Genomic DNA, 18743 nt, shown 5'->3' on the forward strand with positions numbered 1-18743 from the left:
CCCCCGACGCGCTTGGAATGAGGGGGGCAGCCCCCTTTCCTAATCGTGGCACTAATCTGCAGGCCCCCTGGGGAAACCCGCCGGTCTATGGTCATGCCAACCTTGGGGGGACCCCTTAGCTTAGTCCACAGACCCCCAGACCAGAGATTCCAGGCCACAGACCGAAAACGGTTACTTTGAACAAATAACAAAGGACCCTTTCATTACAGGACGGAGTGGGTTGGGTTTTTTTAAATAGATCACTGCAAGCTCTGCGGATGCTGCTGACTCCATGTGGGTGGGGGAAGACAAATGTCTGGCAGCTGCCAAGGGCTTTTCTGCACATTTGGCCTCCAAATAACTCAGATAGTTTCAGGCTGAGCCACAGCTGAAACTCTAACTCCAGCCCCCAGTCTCCGACCACCTCCTCCCTGTAGATACCAACTTAGATTCAGGGTGACCAGACAAAAATGCAACTTTGCAAGCTTCTGTAAAGCTCCTAGATACAAAATTGCAGCTGCTGAGTTAGGAGGTGCTTTGTGATGCCAGCCGGGGCAGCTCAGCCAGCCTTTGTTCTTGGCTTTAAAATCAAACCAATAAAACTGCATTGTCATGTGCAGAGGATGAGACTGACTGAAGAAGAGGAAGGGCAGCTCAGTCTAGGTTCCCGGATGCCATCAATAATGGAGCAAGCTGCAGAGCAGTGTGCATACAGAGGGAGAGCTGGGCCAGGCCGCCTGACTGGGACTGCGGCTTCAGGCTGCAGAGAAAAAATGCGGCAGCAGGAACAGACGTGGCTCTGCCTGGTTCCCATGGGCAGGGCGGGAGGAGGAAAAAAATGCGCAAAGAAACGTGCCAGCAGGGAGGCAAGGATGGCTGAGTCTGGGCTCATACCTGGTTATTTCTGTGGGAACCACTCTGGATTAGCACTCTGGCCTCCTGGAGCTCGAGGGGGAGAAGATCTAGGTAGAGAGAGAAAGGGGAAACAGTGGTTCTCCAAATGCCATCCCTGCCAGTTCAGGTGCATGCACCCACCACCTGCTAGACACGTGCTGTGGCACTGACCCTACCCCCCTATAACCTCTGCCCTTTGGCAAGAGCACGCCAGGAAGCAGCATGCCCCTCTAGCCAGGAGTACATCCTATAAAGATCCTCCTGCAAACACTGGCCCCCTTCAAATATAAAGTATTTTTTCATCCTCCTGTTTCTTCCTCCCCTGCTGTCCCTGGTCTGACTCCTGGGCAGAGCTCCCCTCTAGCCTCCACCTCCTCTGTTGCACCCCAGAGCAGCTTAGCTTCCTCACCCCTTCTTTCCTTTGGGGAACCGTAGCCCCAGCATGGCGGGTTTGTTGTTTACCTTTGTGCCCACCAGGACAACTTCAGCAGTCTGGCCTGCCAGTGTTGCCTCGATTCCCATTTCTTTAGGCCAGGGGTCTCCAGTGTTTTTAAGCATGAGATCCCTTTTTGAATTTAAGTGCAATCCAGGATCTACCTCAGACCCAAAGGCCCTGGCCCTGCTTCCTTTGTGCCCCTTCTCCGAGGCCCCACCCCTGCTCACTCCATCCTCCCTCCCTTCCTCCCCCATCCTCCCTCACTTTCACCAGGCTGGAACAGCAGGTTGGGGTGCAGGCTCTGGTCTTGGATTAAGCGATTTGGAGTGTGAGAGGGGCTCTGAGCTGAGCTTGGGGCAGGCAGTTGGGGTACCTGAGGGGGTTCTAGGTGCAGGCTCTGGGTGTTTGGGTGCAGGGGTGCTTGGGGCTAGGGCAGAGACTTGGGGTGTAGGAGGGGGTTCATGACTGGGGTAGGGTTTCGGGATTTGGGGTCTGACTGGACACTGCTTACCTCAAGTGGCTCCTAAGTGGTGGTGCAGAGGGACTAAGGCAGGCTCACTCGTGCCCTGGCCCTGCATCACTCCCTAAAGCAGCCAGCAAACTCCATCCCAAGTCCTGTTGTGCTCTGGAGATAGGATATAGGATGGGAGAGGGTGCACCTTGACATCAGCACCCCTACTCTCCCTTTCCTGCCCTGCACAGAAAGCAGGAGGTTCCCGAGGATGGGGGTGGCAACTGCAAGGCAAAGGGCAGGAGATGAGCAGCATTAGGTAGAGGGGCAGTTGAAGTGCCTGCACTTGATAGCCTTTTGGCCAAACCAATCAGGATCCCCTGTCAGAGGCTCCACTATCTACCAGTAGATCCCGATCTACTGGTTGGTGACCACTGCCTTAGGCAAAGCGCAGGCGTGACCCACTTCCCCTCCTTGTGCTGCACGGAGTCCACCCAGAAGCCAAGGAACAAGGAGCAGGCATAAAGTCCCTCGTCTCCCTGTGACCCTTCAATAGGAGAGGGGGATTTCATAGGCACCGATAGTAACCTGGTTTAAAAAAGAGGCTACATGGTATAGTTTCTTTATTGCCTGAGCACTATCGTGAGTCTTTTCCATGTTGACATGTGGCATGTTGCAAATATGACAGATATCTGCAGTGCCAAAATCATATAATCTACCTAAGATTTTAGGGGGAGTGACCCTGCAAGGCAGGCCTGGGTATTGGGTGATGGCTGCAATGCAGGCCTTTTAAAAAATTGCAAGCTGCAGTGGTGCTAGAACCCAATACCTATGTCCCCCATCTGGAAAGGCCCCCTCCATACAAGGAAGCCAAATGGCACTGGATGGGCCTTGCTCTACACTGAAGATCATGGGCCTGACACATGTAAAAAGCATCCTGCTTGCATTCAGCGGGGCCACGCTCACCTAGGGCACACTCTGGGGAGGGCAAGGGCTACCAATCTGTGCTGTCATTGGCACAACCGTTTTCTCCCAAAGGAGGCCACAAACACAGCCCAAAACCGTGTGTGTGTGTGTGTGTGTGTGCATGCGCACTTGTTCTAGACATTTAATCACTGCTTGTTTCTGGAACTTGGACTGGGGGCTCTGTGTCACCCCCATTGTAATCTCTTGCCCTTACCCCCAAGCTGCCCAGCCACCTACCTTCCAGGTCTTCTGACGTGGGTCTTCCCAGAAACTTGTCAATGTCACTCTTCAGTCAGCCAGAGGAGACACTGTTGAGCTATGCAAAGCTTTCTCTGCTCCCCCTCTCCTCCTGCCTCTCCCGCCCCTGACAAGGAGGATCCCTTGGTAGCAATGACTTAGTGTTTGTTGTAAGATGTGGAGCTTTCCCCCAAGGTTATTAATAGAAATGAGAACTTGCTTGGTGCAGTAGCAGCAGGCAACTTATTGGAGATGTGCACTGCTCAGATTCCAAATGGGGCAGGCTGTTTTTGTAGCTACAGAGAGGATTGTGTCAGTAGAAGCCCTGTTTGCTATGTGTCATGTTACCTTCTAAAGGCTTGGAAAATGGACAACAGAAAGGAAACCATATCCTTCCCCTTTTATGCAGAGTTTGAAGGGCTTTTTCTGTCCCATAGCTCAGCCTTGTCTGAATAATGGGGGGTTTTTTCCCTAAAATTTCCCACTGTTGCTGTGACTTGTGGAAGGGCATTGACAGCAGGCAGCTGTGAGGATTTGAAGGGAAAAAACAAGGCTAGTGCAGAGACAGCCATAGAATCATGTGAATGTGTTTGGCTGGCGGTTTGATCACATCAACATGCTTTCCCTTCCCTCGCGGAATCTGCAAATGGCTCCCGCTAGATGTGCTCTTATTTTACTTACATTTTATGCAATGAATAAAAGAAGGGGGAGGCCACCATCCTTTCAGTGGTTTATAAAACCAAAATGGTCCATTTTTCACTCGGGCAACACTTTAACCCTTTTTCCTCTCTCATCCAGGCCGCCTCTGTACTGAAATGTGTTTTGATCTAATCTCTTACACTGCTCAGTCTAACTGATCCTATTTCCTGTTGTTTTTTTCAGAGCGGTTTATGAATACCCTCAGTGCTCTCTCACCACCAGCTGCAAAGAACCATCTGTTTTCACACAATGGCTGCTTCTACACTGGCAAAGCTGGGACCCCCTATTTTACCCCCACCCTACTACTGCAGTACTGCTGGTGGAACTGAGATGCATAGACAGGGCTCAGCTTAGTCTGTACATTTTTATCACTATGCCATCAGCTACCATGCTCTAAGCTCCACTGCTACCTCTAACATCACTACCCCTGGTTGGAGTATTCCAGATTCCATTTTTGCCCATGTGGACAAGACACAAAAGGAGGACTGGATTGCACTTTTTACCTGCAAGCAAAAGCAAACTACATGGAGTAGGTATAGTAAAAATGGTTTAGTTCCTTATGTTGTCCTAGGGTATAGGAAGAAAAGATCTTTAGATTAAATCAATGAAAATCACTAATTTGTACACCCTTTAGTTATCCGGTGGAACTCACAGCCATAGTAAACCAAGTCAAAGGAACTGATAGATTTTATAAAGGCCTGGATAACTGACTGATCAACAACATTAACAAAACAAGGTACATAATAATCTCATGCTTCAAGCTGTAAACTGACGTCCTTCATGACACATCAGCAGAAAGGGAAGTTGAAATTCACACGTGTTTTTAAGAAACTTGTTAGGGGGCCAGTTAATGCAAACCTGCCAAAGATTAGATGTTTGCAGGAATGAACATCCACTCAGTCCTGATGAGTACAGGCAGTCCCCGGGTTACGTACAAGATAGGGACTGTAGGTTTGTTCTTAAGTTGAATTTGTATGTAAGTCGGAACTGGTACATATTGTAGGGGAAACTCTAGCCAAACATTTCTCCAGAGCTCAGTTTTATTCTCCCACACCTCACTTCCCTCAGTCCTTTATTCTCAAGCTGAGTGTCTGCTGAGAAAAGCTGCTCCGCGTCTGCCTGGTCTGCTGGGGGGGGGGGGGGGGGCGCTAGCTTCGCGTCTCCCTGGTCTGCTGGGGGGAAGCAGCTAGTGTGGGGTTGCCTCACCCTGTTTGTAAGTAGGGATCCGATGTAAGTCGGATCCATGTAACCTGGGGACTGCCTGTAATTGCTTTCTACAACCACTCATAGAAAGAGTTGTATGGATCATGTATATTTGTCTCCATGCCCAGCCACTGGAGGACAGCATAGGTGCATCTGAACAGCTCCCTGAAGCATGCTTCCTGTGCATGCATGAATTAGTAACTTTAGACTCATGACAAATTATTCCAGCTCCAGCAAAGAATTTGGCACTTTATGTTTCATTGCATCTGGCATCTCTGACTCGCCTCTGGTGGCTATGTTGCTGGACAAGAATACTGGAGAAAGTCTTTTAGTGACTGTCCTCCACTTAAAACTTTAAAAACAACAAATAGTTTAGTAGCACTTTAAAGACTAACAAAACATATAGATGGTATCATGAGCTTTTGTGGACACAACTCACTTCTTTAGATGACCTCCAGTTGTAATTCTCGTATTGATTAAACATTCAGAAGTGCTTTAGTGCTTTAAATACAGAAACAAAATGCTGCATCTCTACACAGTAAAGTTCTTCTGATAGTAACTATTCAATCACACTGGGAACTCATTTATAAGCTGCAGTTAAATGACAGCAGGCAGTTACAAAATGCTGTATTCAAAGTGGCATGCCTGAATAGAATTAATTCTTCTCAAGCTGGGAACACACAGAGCCTTGTGTTCATTGCATTCAGTAGCTTCCCTGAGACCATTTTTGTTGCGAATATGAGCTTTTTTTCAAAGGCATGACAAGGGCCTGCTACTCTTTCTCTCCTCTCAAATTTCACTTTGTTTGACTTCCATTATTTATTCGACTTCTGGAGCAAAGATGGAATAGCAAAGGTGTGACATTATGTCCCTTAAGCAGCCTCTTTTTTAATTTTTCAACCCAAAAAGGGTTTTTTGTGCAAGTGGCTCTAACTGAATGTAGCTTTAGGCAGCATTCTTCTCTTTAACTGGTAGGGTTTGTTTGGAAGGAGGGAAGGCTGTAGGGGCTGGCAATGCTGTAGACTGGCTCACAGTATTATTTGACAAAAAGGTACAAGATGCAAATATTGCAGTGCTGCTACTGAGAAATTGTCTTCCCCTTGAGTGTAAAGGGCTGTAAAGACCAGGCAGGTTTTGCAAAAACAATAAGGGATTTTTTTAAAAAATTCTACTCTTCTGTGTTATGGAAGTGAAACATAGAAACAAAACAAAGAAATTAAACTTAGAATCCCTAGTCACTGCTTCACTCCTACTTTGCTACCAAAACCCTCACTGCAGCACTGGCATTAGCCTGTATGTAATTAGTCTGAAATATAGATGGCAAGTAAATGTTTCATGAGGCAAATGTCTAAGGCAGGGGCATAGTACACAGTGCCTAATTCTGCAGGCAGAGGTACGCCCAGAATAAGGGAAGGCTCTGGGATCTCTATGAAACCAAGAGGGAAAGTGACTTCAATGGGCACAGGTCCAGGGCCCACTTTTAGTATTTGTTGATAATGACCAAACCCACCTCTGGGGGATACTCTGGTCCCCTTGAAGTTTTATTAGTAGGGCCAGGATTTCACCCTGTCTTCAGTCTGTTTCTCCCTCTGCCCCTAGTGCATGACATGAGGTGGCTTTTAGTGGCAGCTAGAGGCTATGTGCAAGGGTAAATGGTTCAGAGAACTCCCATTTATAGAAAAAACATTCAAGATATTAGCCAACCCTTTTTAAAGATCACCTGCATTATCCTTTATTCATGAACTTTAAATCCTTCTTAATTTCTTCTCCCTCAGGGTTCAGTTAATGCAAATGAAAATGGAAAGAGTCTCTTAAATGTAAGAGCAAACAGCAACATACAATTACCAGAAAATCAGCTGAGAAGGTGCTTTTATTTCATGACTGCAAGCATCTGCCCTTTGTTAAGTGTCACTGCCATGCTAAAACCTGCATTTAGCAAATTCTCTGCCCTGGATGATACAAACCACAGCTTAGATGGCTAAAGCAAAGTATTTGAAAGATTTAATTTGCTTTTGGTCAAATTGAGGTGGTTGCCAATGGAGACTGTTTCCATTTGTTTCTACTCAGTTTCATTCTTGGGTTCTCATGCACAAGGACAATGTTGCAGATACTACAGGGGGAATATTTGTTAGTCAAAGAAAGTAGTTTAATGGAAATGCTTCCAGGCATCTTTCTCTTATAAATATCCATTGAGTTTTAGATTTTGGGGCAAATTTGACCAGGGTGCTTTCAATGAGTGTCTTAGGTTACATGTAGAGAAATAGTCTGAGGTTAATAGGATGAAGTTTAATAAGAACAAATGCAAAGTACTCCACTTAGGAAGGAACAGTGTGTTTCACACATACAGAATGGAAAGTGGTTGTCTAGGAAAGTACTGCAGAAAGGAATCTAGGGGTCATAGTGGACCACAAGCTAAATGAGAGTCAGTGTGACTGTTGCAAAAAAAACCAAAACAACCCCCCCCCCCACACACACACACACAAAATACAAACAAAAACCCCACAAACATGATTCTAGGATGCATTAACAGGAGTGTTGTGAGAGACACGTCATTTTCCTGCTCTACTCTGCGCTGAGTAGGCCTCACTTGGGGAGTAGTGTGTCCAGTTCTGGACCCCACATGTCAAGAAAGCTGTGGAAAAAATGGAGAGAAGAGCAACAAAAATGATTAAAGGCCTAGAAAACATGAGCTATGTGGGAAGACTGAAAGAACTGGGCTTGTTTAGTTTAGAAAGGAGAAGACAGAGGGGACATGATAGCAGTTTTCAAGTATCTAAAAGCGTGTTACAAGGAGGAGGGTGAAAAATTGTTCTCCTTGGCTTCTGATGATAGAACAAGCAATGGGCTTAAATTGCAGCAAGGGAGGTTTAGGCTGGACATTAGGAAAAACTTCCTGTCAAGGTGGTGAAACACTGGAATGAATTGCCTAGGGATGTTGTGGAATCTCCATCACTGGAGATATTTAAGAGCAGGTTAGATATCAGGGATGATCTAGATCAGGGGTTCCCAACCTTTTTCGGTCCCATGCCCCTTATTTAATATGAAAGGAAATAAATTCTAGACTCTAGAATCCACAGCTTTTTTCACTAACACTACTACTTTTGGAATATTTCAGTTAGGATAATCTAGTTATTTACCAAATATTCCCTGTACCCCCTTGATAATGCATACCCCAGGTTGAGAACCCCTGATCTAGATGGTGGTTGGTCCTGCCATGAGCACAGGGGACTGGACTTTCTTGGTGTCCCCCTTCCAGTTCTAGTATTATGATTTTATGTCAGTGTCACCTGGTTAGCACTGTAGTTTTGGTAACAAGTCATGATTTTCATTATAAGCTTCTCATTGAGGGTGAGGGGCTGAGTGTCCCTTAGTCATCTTGAAATAAGATGCTACAATTTGGATTTGGTTACTTTAGATGTTGTGTTAATGATAGGCTAGGCTGAAACCCTTCTCATCCCCAAATGGCTACAATTGAAAGTTCATTAAGCCAGCTCTGCAGTGAATACAGGCCAGTTTCCATGCCTAGTTCATATTTTGACTCAAGCTTACAGAATGTGACAGGGGCAGAGCTGGTCTTCCCTGCAGCAAAGCTGCCCCAGTGGCTCCTTGTACTCCTGACAAGTTGGTGCAGATTCAGGACTATGCTAATATGCAAACAGTTCAAACACAAGGAAGCAGTGATGGTTTACAACCATTGCAGCTGGATCTCTCCTACAGGCATGGCCTTCAGCCATTGAAAAAAAACTTACAAGAATAAGTTTTCAAATTCAGCTTTGTGTGTTGAATTTGATAAGATGTGTGCAGTTTTAGATTTTACAGAGGGCAACTTCACTATCTTGGGTCTACTGTGTTCAACTACATGTTCCTGTCAGTGCTGTGGAGGTTTAAGACTTGATTTTTTTTCGTTTTGTTTTGTTTAAGGAGCACGTTGAGTAAAATACACAAGACAGATCCTCTAACACAGGGAATGCTTTTTTATTCAAACCCACAAGAAGTGGATGGTTTGGGTCTGTAACAAAAACTTCCATGATTTTAAGCACAGATCAGTTACCATACGGCAAACACACACAATTGGGCATACACTGCTACATACAAATTAACTGATCGGACCAAACATTTTGAATGTTTAGAATAGTTTAAGCTCCCTGTAAGAGCAGCACCGTTGTGACATTGTACTTTAGTATTCCTCCCCTTCCTCTTCACCCTCCCCTTCAACAGAATCCACACCAACCTCTTCATAATCCTTCTCCAGGGCAGCCATATCCTCCCGCGCCTCCGAGAACTCCCCCTCCTCCATCCCCTCCCCTACGTACCAGTGAACAAAGGCACGCTTGGCATACATCAGGTCAAACTTGTGGTCCAGACGAGCCCAGGCCTCAGCTATGGCTGTGGTATTGCTCAGCATGCACACAGCCCGCTGCACCTTGGCCAGGTCACCGCCAGGAACCACTGTGGGAGGCTGGTAGTTGATACCAACCTTGAAGCCAGTTGGGCACCAGTCCACAAACTGGATAGTGCGCTTGGTCTTGATGGTGGCAATAGCAGCATTGACATCTTTGGGAACCACGTCCCCACGGTACAACAGGCAACAGGCCATGTATTTCCCGTGGCGAGGGTCACATTTCACCATCTGGTTGGCCGGCTCAAAGCAAGCATTTGTGATCTCTGCTACAGAAAGCTGCTCATGGTAAGCTTTCTCAGCAGAGATGACAGGGGCATAGGTGGCCAGAGGGAAGTGGATACGGGGGTAGGGCACCAAGTTGGTCTGGAACTCTGTCAGATCTACATTCAGGGCACCATCGAATCGCAGGGAGGCAGTGATGGAGGACACAATCTGACCTATCAAACGGTTCAGATTGGTGTAGGTTGGGCGCTCGATGTCCAGGTTCCTGCGGCAGATGTCGTAGATGGCCTCGTTGTCCACCATGAAGGCGCAGTCAGAGTGTTCCAGGGTGGTGTGGGTGGTCAGGATGGAGTTGTAGGGCTCCACCACAGCGGTGGAGACCTGAGGTGCTGGGTAAATGGAGAACTCCAGCTTGGATTTCTTGCCATAGTCAACAGACAGACGCTCCATCAGCAGGGAGGTGAACCCTGAACCAGTGCCACCCCCAAAGCTGTGGAAGACCAGGAAGCCCTGGAGACCTGTGCACTGATCAGCCTGAGAGAAGGTGGAAACACAAAGGAAGCTATTGTTAAGACACAAGAACAGACATCCTGGGTTTGACTAATGGTCTATCTAGCCTAGTATCTTTTCTTCCAACAGTGGCCACTCCCAAGTACTTCAGAGGAAATGAAAAGGGCAATTCCTGAGTGATCCATCTGTCATCCAGTCCCAGCATCTGGCAGTCAGAGGCTTTGCAACACCAAGTATCCAGTTGCATCCTGGACCACCTTAGCTAATTGTCACCAATGGTCACCAATGGATCTATTCTTAATGATCTAGATTTCTTTTGAGCCCTGTGATCATTCTGGCATTCACAACAGTCCCCCAGGAAAAGAGTGCCACAGCTTGACTCTGTGCTGTGTGAAGCATTTCCTTTTGTTTTAAACCTGCTGCCTGCTAGTTTTGTCAACTGATTGGATCATTGAACTGGATTAGTTATTTCTTGGGGGGGGGGGGGGGGGGGGGGGGGGGGGGGGGGGGGGGGGGGGGGGGGGGGGGGGGGGGGGGGGGGGGGGGGGGGGGGGGGGGGGGGAAGAGAGAAGAGTTCTTACTTTCTTCCCATCCTAGACATTTTCCCCCTCTTAGAATCCAAATTCTGTTCTATTAATCTGGGCCCACTCCATCATTCTTAGAGGAGTTTCATCAGTGTAAATCCAGTGCAATTGGAAGCAATGTAATAATTTATCTCTTAAAACATTTCTTGTCTGTATTCACTGTCTGGTATTCTTATCCCAAGATTGCTCTGAGTAACTACTCTATTCCAAAGGAGTTTTAACTTCACCTTGGGACCACCTACAAATATGGTGGCAATAAAAACATTAACAATATGATTATCTGGAATTGGAAATGGGGGAAATCCATCAGCAGTGAATTTATATTCTTCAATCAGCTTTCTATTCACAACCTGCCCAGATTATGCTAAAAGGAGATGGTATCTACCAGCTTGCGGATTCTGTCGAGAACCAGGTCGATGATCTCCTTGCCAATGGTGTAGTGCCCACGGGCATAGTTGTTGGCAGCATCTTCCTTGCCAGTAATGAGCTGCTCAGGGTGGAAGAGTTGGCGGTAGGTTCCAGTGCGCACTTCATCTGGGGAGAGGAAAGGCAGAGAGTCGGTCTCTCCCCACTGTCCATGCACAGTAGCTGTCTGCACATGGGCTTACAAGGGGAGTCCAGAAAGCAGTTAGATGATGGCTTTGCGTACTCACCTATCACGGTTGGTTCCAAGTCCACAAAGACAGCCCTGGGCACGTGCTTGCCGGCCCCTGTCTCGCTGAAGAAGGTGTTGAAGGAGTCATCTCCTCCACCGATGGTCTTGTCACTGGGCATCTGGCCATCCGGCTGGATCCCATGTTCCAGGCAGTAGAGCTCCCAGCAGGCATTGCCAATCTGGACACCGGCCTGGCCGACGTGGATAGAGATGCACTCACGCTGTGGAGAAGAGAATGGGAGGCAGGGAAGAGATGTGAACACATTGGCCTGGTCTGCAATTGCATGTTAATAAGTAGCAATGGAGGTATCTCTAGAAGATCCCTTTGACACTCCCATGTTTGCCTTTTTTGGCTCTTCAGTGCTTATAACTGTAGCAGCAGTATCAGGGGTTAAGCTTTAGAGAGGGGCATGCTCTGAAGAGTCAGCAGCACAGTCACACAGATGCTAACTCTTTGTTTAACACCACATGGTCTAACCACCATATGCTCTCAAAATAGGGGGGCAAAGGAAGAGTACAGAGAGAAGAAAATACTTGTTAACCCAGACAGGTAGGAGGTAACTGGAAACCCTTTTGCAGCATCACACTTCTTGAAATGTGCCCACCTGCCACGCCCTTTTTTTATCTGTAGGGCCTGATTCTTCTCCCAGAGAACTGGCAAAACTGATTTGGATAGAGGATTGGGATGGGACTTCTCATGAATAAGAATCCCAGTCTACAAAACAAGGCAAGCCAGACTTCCACCCCCCACAACTCTGGTGCCTCATGGAGAAATTGGCCCCATTGTGGATGCTGAATCCTTTCCCAGCAGGTGCTCAGCAGTTGGTAAGTTCACCCTCCAAACTACTGATTTGCTTTCTGTGCCCCCAGTACCTGGCCCTCCCTCCCACATGCCAATGGCTCTTCCCCAGCCAGGGAGGCTAGCCTAGGGAATAATGAATGGAGCTACCACACCCAGCCTGGGAACAGGCTCATTTGGTGCAACTGAGAGACCATTAACTATCCTCTGCCCCATGCCTGCCGGAGTCTGTGCGGACAGCCCTGGCTTAGCACTGGCTGGTCTATTTCCAGCATGATCTCATTAGACTGGTTTGCCAATTCCCCTCCGCTGACCTCATCTGGGAACAGACCCGCCTAGGAGCGGAGACAATCAATGGATCAGCCAGAACAAAAGTCCAAGCTAACTCACATGCCAAGCAAGCCAGCATCTGCGGGAAGGGGCTGGCTGCCATTCCCCAGCCCCGACGCTCCGCCTTTAGTGCGCAGAGAGCGGGGAGTTGCGAACTCGACCATCGCCCTGGGGATGCTGCCGAGGCGCTAAAATGCAGCCCTCGTGCACCGAGCCCAGCGATACAAGGACTAGGGTATGCAGGTCGCCTACACGGCACGTTTCCCTCCCAAGCCCCATCCAGGCAGCTGCCTCCTGCGCCCCAGAACCATCAGTGTGGACCCAAGCGCCTGAGGCCCCCTCCCCCTTTGTCTGCTGGGTCAGGGCCCCCTCCCCTGCGCTAGCTAGTGGCGGGGGTTGAGTGGGGAGCAGAGGCGTGGTCAGTGCAGCCCAGCCCGATGCTGAAATGGGACCTCGGTGGGAAACCAGCCCCTGGCTCAGCTGCTCTGTGGGCAGGGGGCCGGGCAGCCCGCCCTCCTCTGGGACGCCAGGGCGTGGCCCTCCATCCCCCGCTAGCCCGGGCGGCCACGGCTGCTCTGCTGGGAAGGATTTTGCAGCCGGGACCCGGCGGTTTGGCACGTCCCCCTCCCGCAGTCCAGCTGGTGCCTCCGCCCAAAGGGGGAACGGGGGAAGGCGGAGCAGAGCCGCCGGCTGCGATCCGGCCAGCGAGGCGGGGAGATTGGGAGCTTTTGAAAAGCGCCTGCATTTGCCCTGCCCTGCAGCCAGCGGGGGGACAGCCGCGCCCCCCGGGAGCCCTGCAGCCAGCGGGGGGACAGCCGCGCCCCCCGGGAGCCCTGCAGCCAGCGGGGGGACAGCCGCGCCCCCCGGGAGCCCTGCAGCCAGCGGGGGGGACAGCCGCGCGCCCCCCCGGGAGCCCTGCAGCCAGCGGGGGGGACAGCCGCGCGCCCCCCCGGGAGCCCGGGAGCCCTGCAGCCAGCGGGGGGGACAGCCGCGCCCCCCCCCGCACTCCCTTAGCGCCCCATTTCCTCTCTGCTCTACCGCGCCCCCCGTGGCGTGCAGCCCCGCACGCGCCCCTTACCATGCTGGCTGCGGGCGGGGCGCTGGCCGCTTTCTTACCGCGCGACTCTTAGGGGGTCGCTGTAAGAGAACTTAGGGTGTGCGTGCCGGCCCGCCTCCTTTATATCCTTCGGTCACCATGGCGACGGGCCTGGGCTGCCAGCCATTGGTCCGCCTCGACCGTTTCCGCCCGGCGATTGGTGCGGAGCGCTCAGGATGAGGTCATGGCCCCGCCCCCCAGCTTGCAGACAAAGAGCGGGCGGGGCGGGCGGCTTTGCAGCAGCTAGATGCTGCAGTCAGCCCCGATCCGGAGCGTGCGTGAACCCCCTCCCCCGCCTCCAGGTTCGCGCCGCATTGTGTGGGGAAAGCTGGGGCGACACCGGAAGGGAAGAGCCTTTAGTTGGGGCCCCCGATGAGCCAAGAGCGTGTGGGGATCAAGTACATGGTCATCCAGCCCCCTCCTCCCCGAGGGCTAAGTTTAGGGTCGGGTGAGGCAGGTTCGGGGCTCCTGACTGGTACCACATGGAATTGGGCTGTCAGGGATCTCCCACCCCCGAGGAGATAGTCTAGGGTCAGTCCTGCTCTCTGCCAGGTGGGGTGCTCCCATGCAAGTGACTTCCAGCCCCTGCTCCCTGTGTCGTCGTCCCCCGAAATACCCACGGGATCCCGCACTCACCTCGCCCCCCAGCAGCAGGGAAGAGCCTGGCTGGGACTGGGGGGGCTGCCACCCCACCGACTTGAGTCAGTGCTTCCTATCAGTTCCAGGGTTTGCACTTTGGTTCAAGGGTTCTTAGCAGCCTCTAGGTCTGGGGAGGTTCCTGACCTGGGCTACAGCTGGTCTGGCAGCTGTGCTTGTAGGGAGCACTTGGCATCTTGGCCATGGGAGAATTATACAGGGGAGGGTCGGGTGGGGGCATAGGGTTGCAAGTACCAGATCACCCTTCCAGTCATGCATCCCCATCTTCAGAGAACCGCCCACGGCCCACCCCATGGAGCTGGCTGTTCCCACCCCACAGGGTTGTGATGGGAAGTGTCTGTCCCTAGGCTGGTGTGTAGTGAGTGTCATGGCTGGTCCAACTTACAGCAACCGTGAGCTGAGAGTTAGAGCCCCGACCTCACCTTCAGGGCATGCAGGAGTGTGCTGCCAGAGCTTGGCCAGCACAGCTGCTGGGCTCCAAATAATGTCCATCATATACAAGGTTTGCAGTTCTGTTCAATGGCTCCCAGCCTCCTCCCCTCCCGCCCCACACACACTGTACAAATTGTTCCACTACACCCGATTGCAAAGGGGAGGCTAGCACAGGGAGGTGTCTCTCATCCCCAATTTCCCCCTTTTCCACAGGGCGAGCTCAGATCCTCTTTTCCAGGGCCGGAGGTGCCTTTCTAGCTCCATTTCTGCAGAGCTGGCAACTGAGGCGAGGGGGTGGGGAGGGGACAGGCAGCAGCTGCTGCAGGTGGAGCTGTGAGACTGGCTGCTTTGTTGCAGACTGGTGAGCAACATTTTCAATCCCCCTCACAAGAAATCACGATTTTCTACACATTTCCCATATTCTGCAGCCTGCTCTGGGTTCCTGCTCCCATGCTTCTACTAGTTTGACACATTTCTCTCTAACAGGCAGGAAAAGTAGCCCCAGCCCCCTGGCTATTTTTTTGCACTAACATCCCTGTGAATATTGGCCCCCTGTGGCATGACAGCACATACAGACTGTATCTGGAGTTGCTCCTGAATCATAAAAGGACAAAGGACCTACATTCCCCAGGGAACTGATGAGGTACAAAGAGACTCCAGGATTCCATAGGCACAGCTGAACAAAGGAACTTCTGGGGCATTCTGAAGAACAGATGGTCAAATCCTCAGCTGGTGAAAATGAACTTCAGTGGTACCTCACTGATTTACACCAGTGGAGGATGCTGCTCAAAGAAGAGGTGGATAGCTAGCATTGCAATTTGGCCATGTTCAGACCTGAGTTTTTTTCGTCAAGTTCCTGTCTACCCACAGAGACCTGTAAATTTCCAACCACATTGTAGCGAAACAAATAGAAACAACAGCCTGTGATCCTGCCCTGGACTCTGGCCTGTGCACTACATAGAGAGCCATCTAGTTATACTCCAGGACACAGCAAAATGCTACATTTACCTTTACATGTACAGCAGCTTAGAGTACAACATGCTGCTTACTGGATATATATACCTCTTCCAGGGAGGGGGAGAGGGGGAGGAGGAGAGCTCAGGAAATTCAATTTCCTGTGGAGACCTGTCAAGTTCTCAGGGTCATTTTACTCTAGTTTGTAAATGGGCTTTGCAGTGCATTAGTGACCGGAAGATCCCGAGCTGAAACTCAATCATCCATTTGAACACTCACCAAAATCAGTTACATGTTTATGGGCTGGTGCACAGGAAATGCTGCTGGCCTTTTTTTCCTCCCTGACTTCCTTCTTTTCACTCTAATCTATGGCCTTACCTACACCAGGGGCCAGACTCTCAGCTGGTCCCAATTCACACCTTTCAAGAATTTGCCCTGGTTCCATCCGTGAAAATAGCAGCTTCCTCTAGGATTTTGCACTGGGACAGCTACACCTACTGTAACCTACCTTTGGGAGCCAGAGAGGTGCCCAGTGGATGTATTTAGGGAGGGAGTATTGTTCAGTGGTTAAGGCACAAAACTGAGAATCAAGAGACTTAGGATCTCCAGGGCAAGTTCATGAGCCCTACTGTACCTCAGTTTCTCTTTCTGCACAATGGTGGATAATAGAAAGCTGGTGAGGTTTAATTCCTTAATGTTTGCAAAATGCTTTAAGAGCCTGGAGTGGAAGGAGTTTGATATGGGCACAGTACTGTGGTCCCTGACCATCCTCAGGCCCAGCACAGAGGCAGAACTTGCCTAAGTGAATGCTAGCCTTGAAATGCACAAGGAAGCAGACTTGGCCTTCACAGCAGCAGCTCCTCCTCCCCTCTTTCCCCCACCCCAGCCCATCTGGTTTCACAGGAGCTTGCGCAGCACAACACTGCTTAGCCCTGCTTAAGATGAGGGCAGGGTAGAGCACAGCGACTGGATATAGAAGCCGGGGAGGGTCAGGCGGGGGTTAACAAGGGTGTTGATCCTGGCTCCATGCTGGCTGGGCAGGTTGCAGACAGCCGGCTCTTAGATCCTTTTACAGAAAGCCTTGCTGTCCACCCCGTCTCAGGCATGCCAGGCTGTGCCCTGCTGCTTTTTCCAGCTGTGCTGTGTGTCTCCTGAGGGGTGTGTGGAGCATGAAGCATCTCTTTGGGTGCATGGGGACACCTCCCACTATATTGATGGGAGAGGACACTGTTCTTCTTTCCACACATTCAGGGCCTTCCCCACAAGATCAATCCCTGTGCCAGCCTCATGCAAGGAGCTGGCATGGCTTCATTCCCATGGCAGCTTAGGGGGCGCTGTGTTGCTGCTGATAACGCCAGCCTTCAGGAGAGAGCTAGAGCAGAGATCTGGGCAATCAGGACTCCTTGGTTCCTTTCCAGGCTCTAGGAGGAAAAAAAAACTGGGACTCCTGGGTTCTGTCCTCTGCCCTGCTCTGTGACCTTGTGTGAGTCACCAAATCACCGTGTGCCTCAGTTTCCCCACCTGTAACATGAGGGCTGTGTCTAGACTGGCAAGTTTTTCTGCAAAAGCAGCTGATTTTGTGGAAAAACTTGCCAGCTCCCGTTTGGGCAAAAGTCCTTTTGCGCAAAGCTTTTGCGCAAAAGGGCCAGTGTAGACAGCTCAGATTTGTTTTGCGCAAAAAAGCGTCTAGATTGGCCACGGATGCATTTGCGCAAAAGTGCTTTTGTGGACAAGTGTCCGTGCCAATCTAGATGCTCTTTCCGCAAATGCTTTTAACGGAAAACTTTTCCGTTAAAAGCATTTGCGGAAAATCATGCCAGTCTAGACGTAGCCGAGGGTTGTACCGCTCATTCCTCTTCCAGGGGAGCTGTGAGGCAATTCACGAAAGTCTGTGAAGAGTCTTTAGATCCTGGGTGGAAGGTCTTAGGGCAGGGCAGAGGGTTGTTATTAAAGCAAGAGGCAATGGCTCTGCCAATGCAGCAGAGGGATCAATGAACTATCCCCTGGGCGCTGTGGAATAAAATCAATGGCTCCATCTCAAGGACACAGGCGCCTCAGAGGTGCTTGCTCTCTAATTAGGTTTGTAAGACAGAGCCCTGCTCACCCGCTGCTAGGCAACGAGTTGTTCAGTTGCTAGGAGACAGAACAGGAATCCCTGGTGGCATTTGGTCTTCCTTTATCACCTTGCAAGTCATATGACTGAGCCCCAGGAGAAGCTGGCCTGGGAAGGGGAGAGGGAGGAGAGAGGCTGGGGAGAGATGAGGATAGAAAAAGCCTGGAAGACAGAGAGACAGCTGGGGAAACAGGGAGGGGGGCCCCATGAGAAAGCAATTGTCCCCCCCGGCTGGCTGACATTCAGATGTTAATAAGACAGGCCAGATCCAGGGGGTTTCTTTTCTTGGCAAGAGGGGGTCACATTATTTCTCCAGACACATTCTTGGGCCTGGTCCCTTTCTCAGCCCCACCCCCATCACGGATTGCTGAGGCTGCTTTTCTCTTGCAGTCTGGGGACTCCAGCGCAAAAGCCAAGAGGCCGGGGATAGAAAGAAGGAGGCACATCCAGAGCGGAGCCGCATGCACCTACGTTCCTACCAAGAGAGCTCGGTGGGACTGATGTGACTGGAATGCCAGTCAGACCCGGGAGCAAGTCTCGAAGGGTTATCACAGCACAGGCTAACGCTGTTCCCAGCTGGGAACGTGGTGACGTTAGCGAGGCAACGGTAGGCACAGACAGACAGACGCTCATCGTCACACCCAGACAATGCCACGCTCAGAAGCGTACAGGCGGCGTTCTGCGCACAGCTCTCCAACCCATGTGTGTGCGTACCCCCTCAGTCCTCATGGCAGGGCAGCAGTGACTCACAGGCCATGGCCCGTGTACAAGGAGTTTGGTGGATCTCAGCCCAGCTCCCGTTAAGTGCCCACATCTCAATTAGCAGGGACTGGCCCCTTTGCAGGCAGTTTCAGTGCATTAGCCTGGGAGTGAACTCCCTTTCCTTGCCAGGAGGTGGGGGTGGGGGCCACCAAAGGCAGGTTGAACAAGGCAGGGGCAGGCTGCCTTGTACCATTGACTGAAGCAGCCAGGAGGTAAGAACATAAGAACATAAGAACGGCCGTACTGGGTCAGACCAAAGGTCCTTCTAGCCCAGTATCCTGTCTGCCGACAGTGGCCAGCACCAGGTGCCCCAGAGAGGATGGACCGAAGACAATGATCAAGCGATTTGTCTCCTGCCATCC

The 18743-nt window shown here is 50.7% G+C and overlaps 1 protein-coding gene across 1 annotated transcript; it reads right to left on the bottom strand.

The window, feature by feature from the left end:
• Positions 1-8821: 8821 nt before the first annotated feature.
• TUBA1A (tubulin alpha 1a) lies at positions 8822-13603 on the bottom strand. The gene is made up of 4 exons (XM_006131169.5): positions 13446-13603; positions 11237-11459; positions 10969-11117; positions 8822-10023 (listed from the first exon to the last, which is right to left on the bottom strand). Exons 1-4 carry the CDS (start codon positions 13446-13448, stop codon positions 9043-9045), a joined length of 1356 nt encoding a protein of 451 aa, XP_006131231.2. The 5' UTR covers positions 13449-13603; the 3' UTR covers positions 8822-9042.
• Positions 13604-18743: the final 5140 nt, after the last annotated feature.

This window comes from Pelodiscus sinensis, chromosome 31 (genome assembly GCF_052426305.1).
Source record: "Pelodiscus sinensis isolate ZL-2025 chromosome 31, ASM5242630v1, whole genome shotgun sequence".
In the NCBI taxonomy this organism is placed as follows: domain Eukaryota; kingdom Metazoa; phylum Chordata; order Testudines; family Trionychidae; genus Pelodiscus; species Pelodiscus sinensis.

Bases quoted from the DNA above. Each gene is read 5' to 3' on its own strand.
- TUBA1A (XM_006131169.5), bottom strand. The intron at 11,118-11,236 runs GTGAGTACGCAA...TCCTCTCCCCAG, and splicing joins CTTGGAACCAACCGTGATAG to ATGAAGTGCGCACTGGAACC. The intron at 10,024-10,968 runs GTAGATACCATC...ACCTTCTCTCAG, and splicing joins TCGACAGAATCCGCAAGCTG to GCTGATCAGTGCACAGGTCT.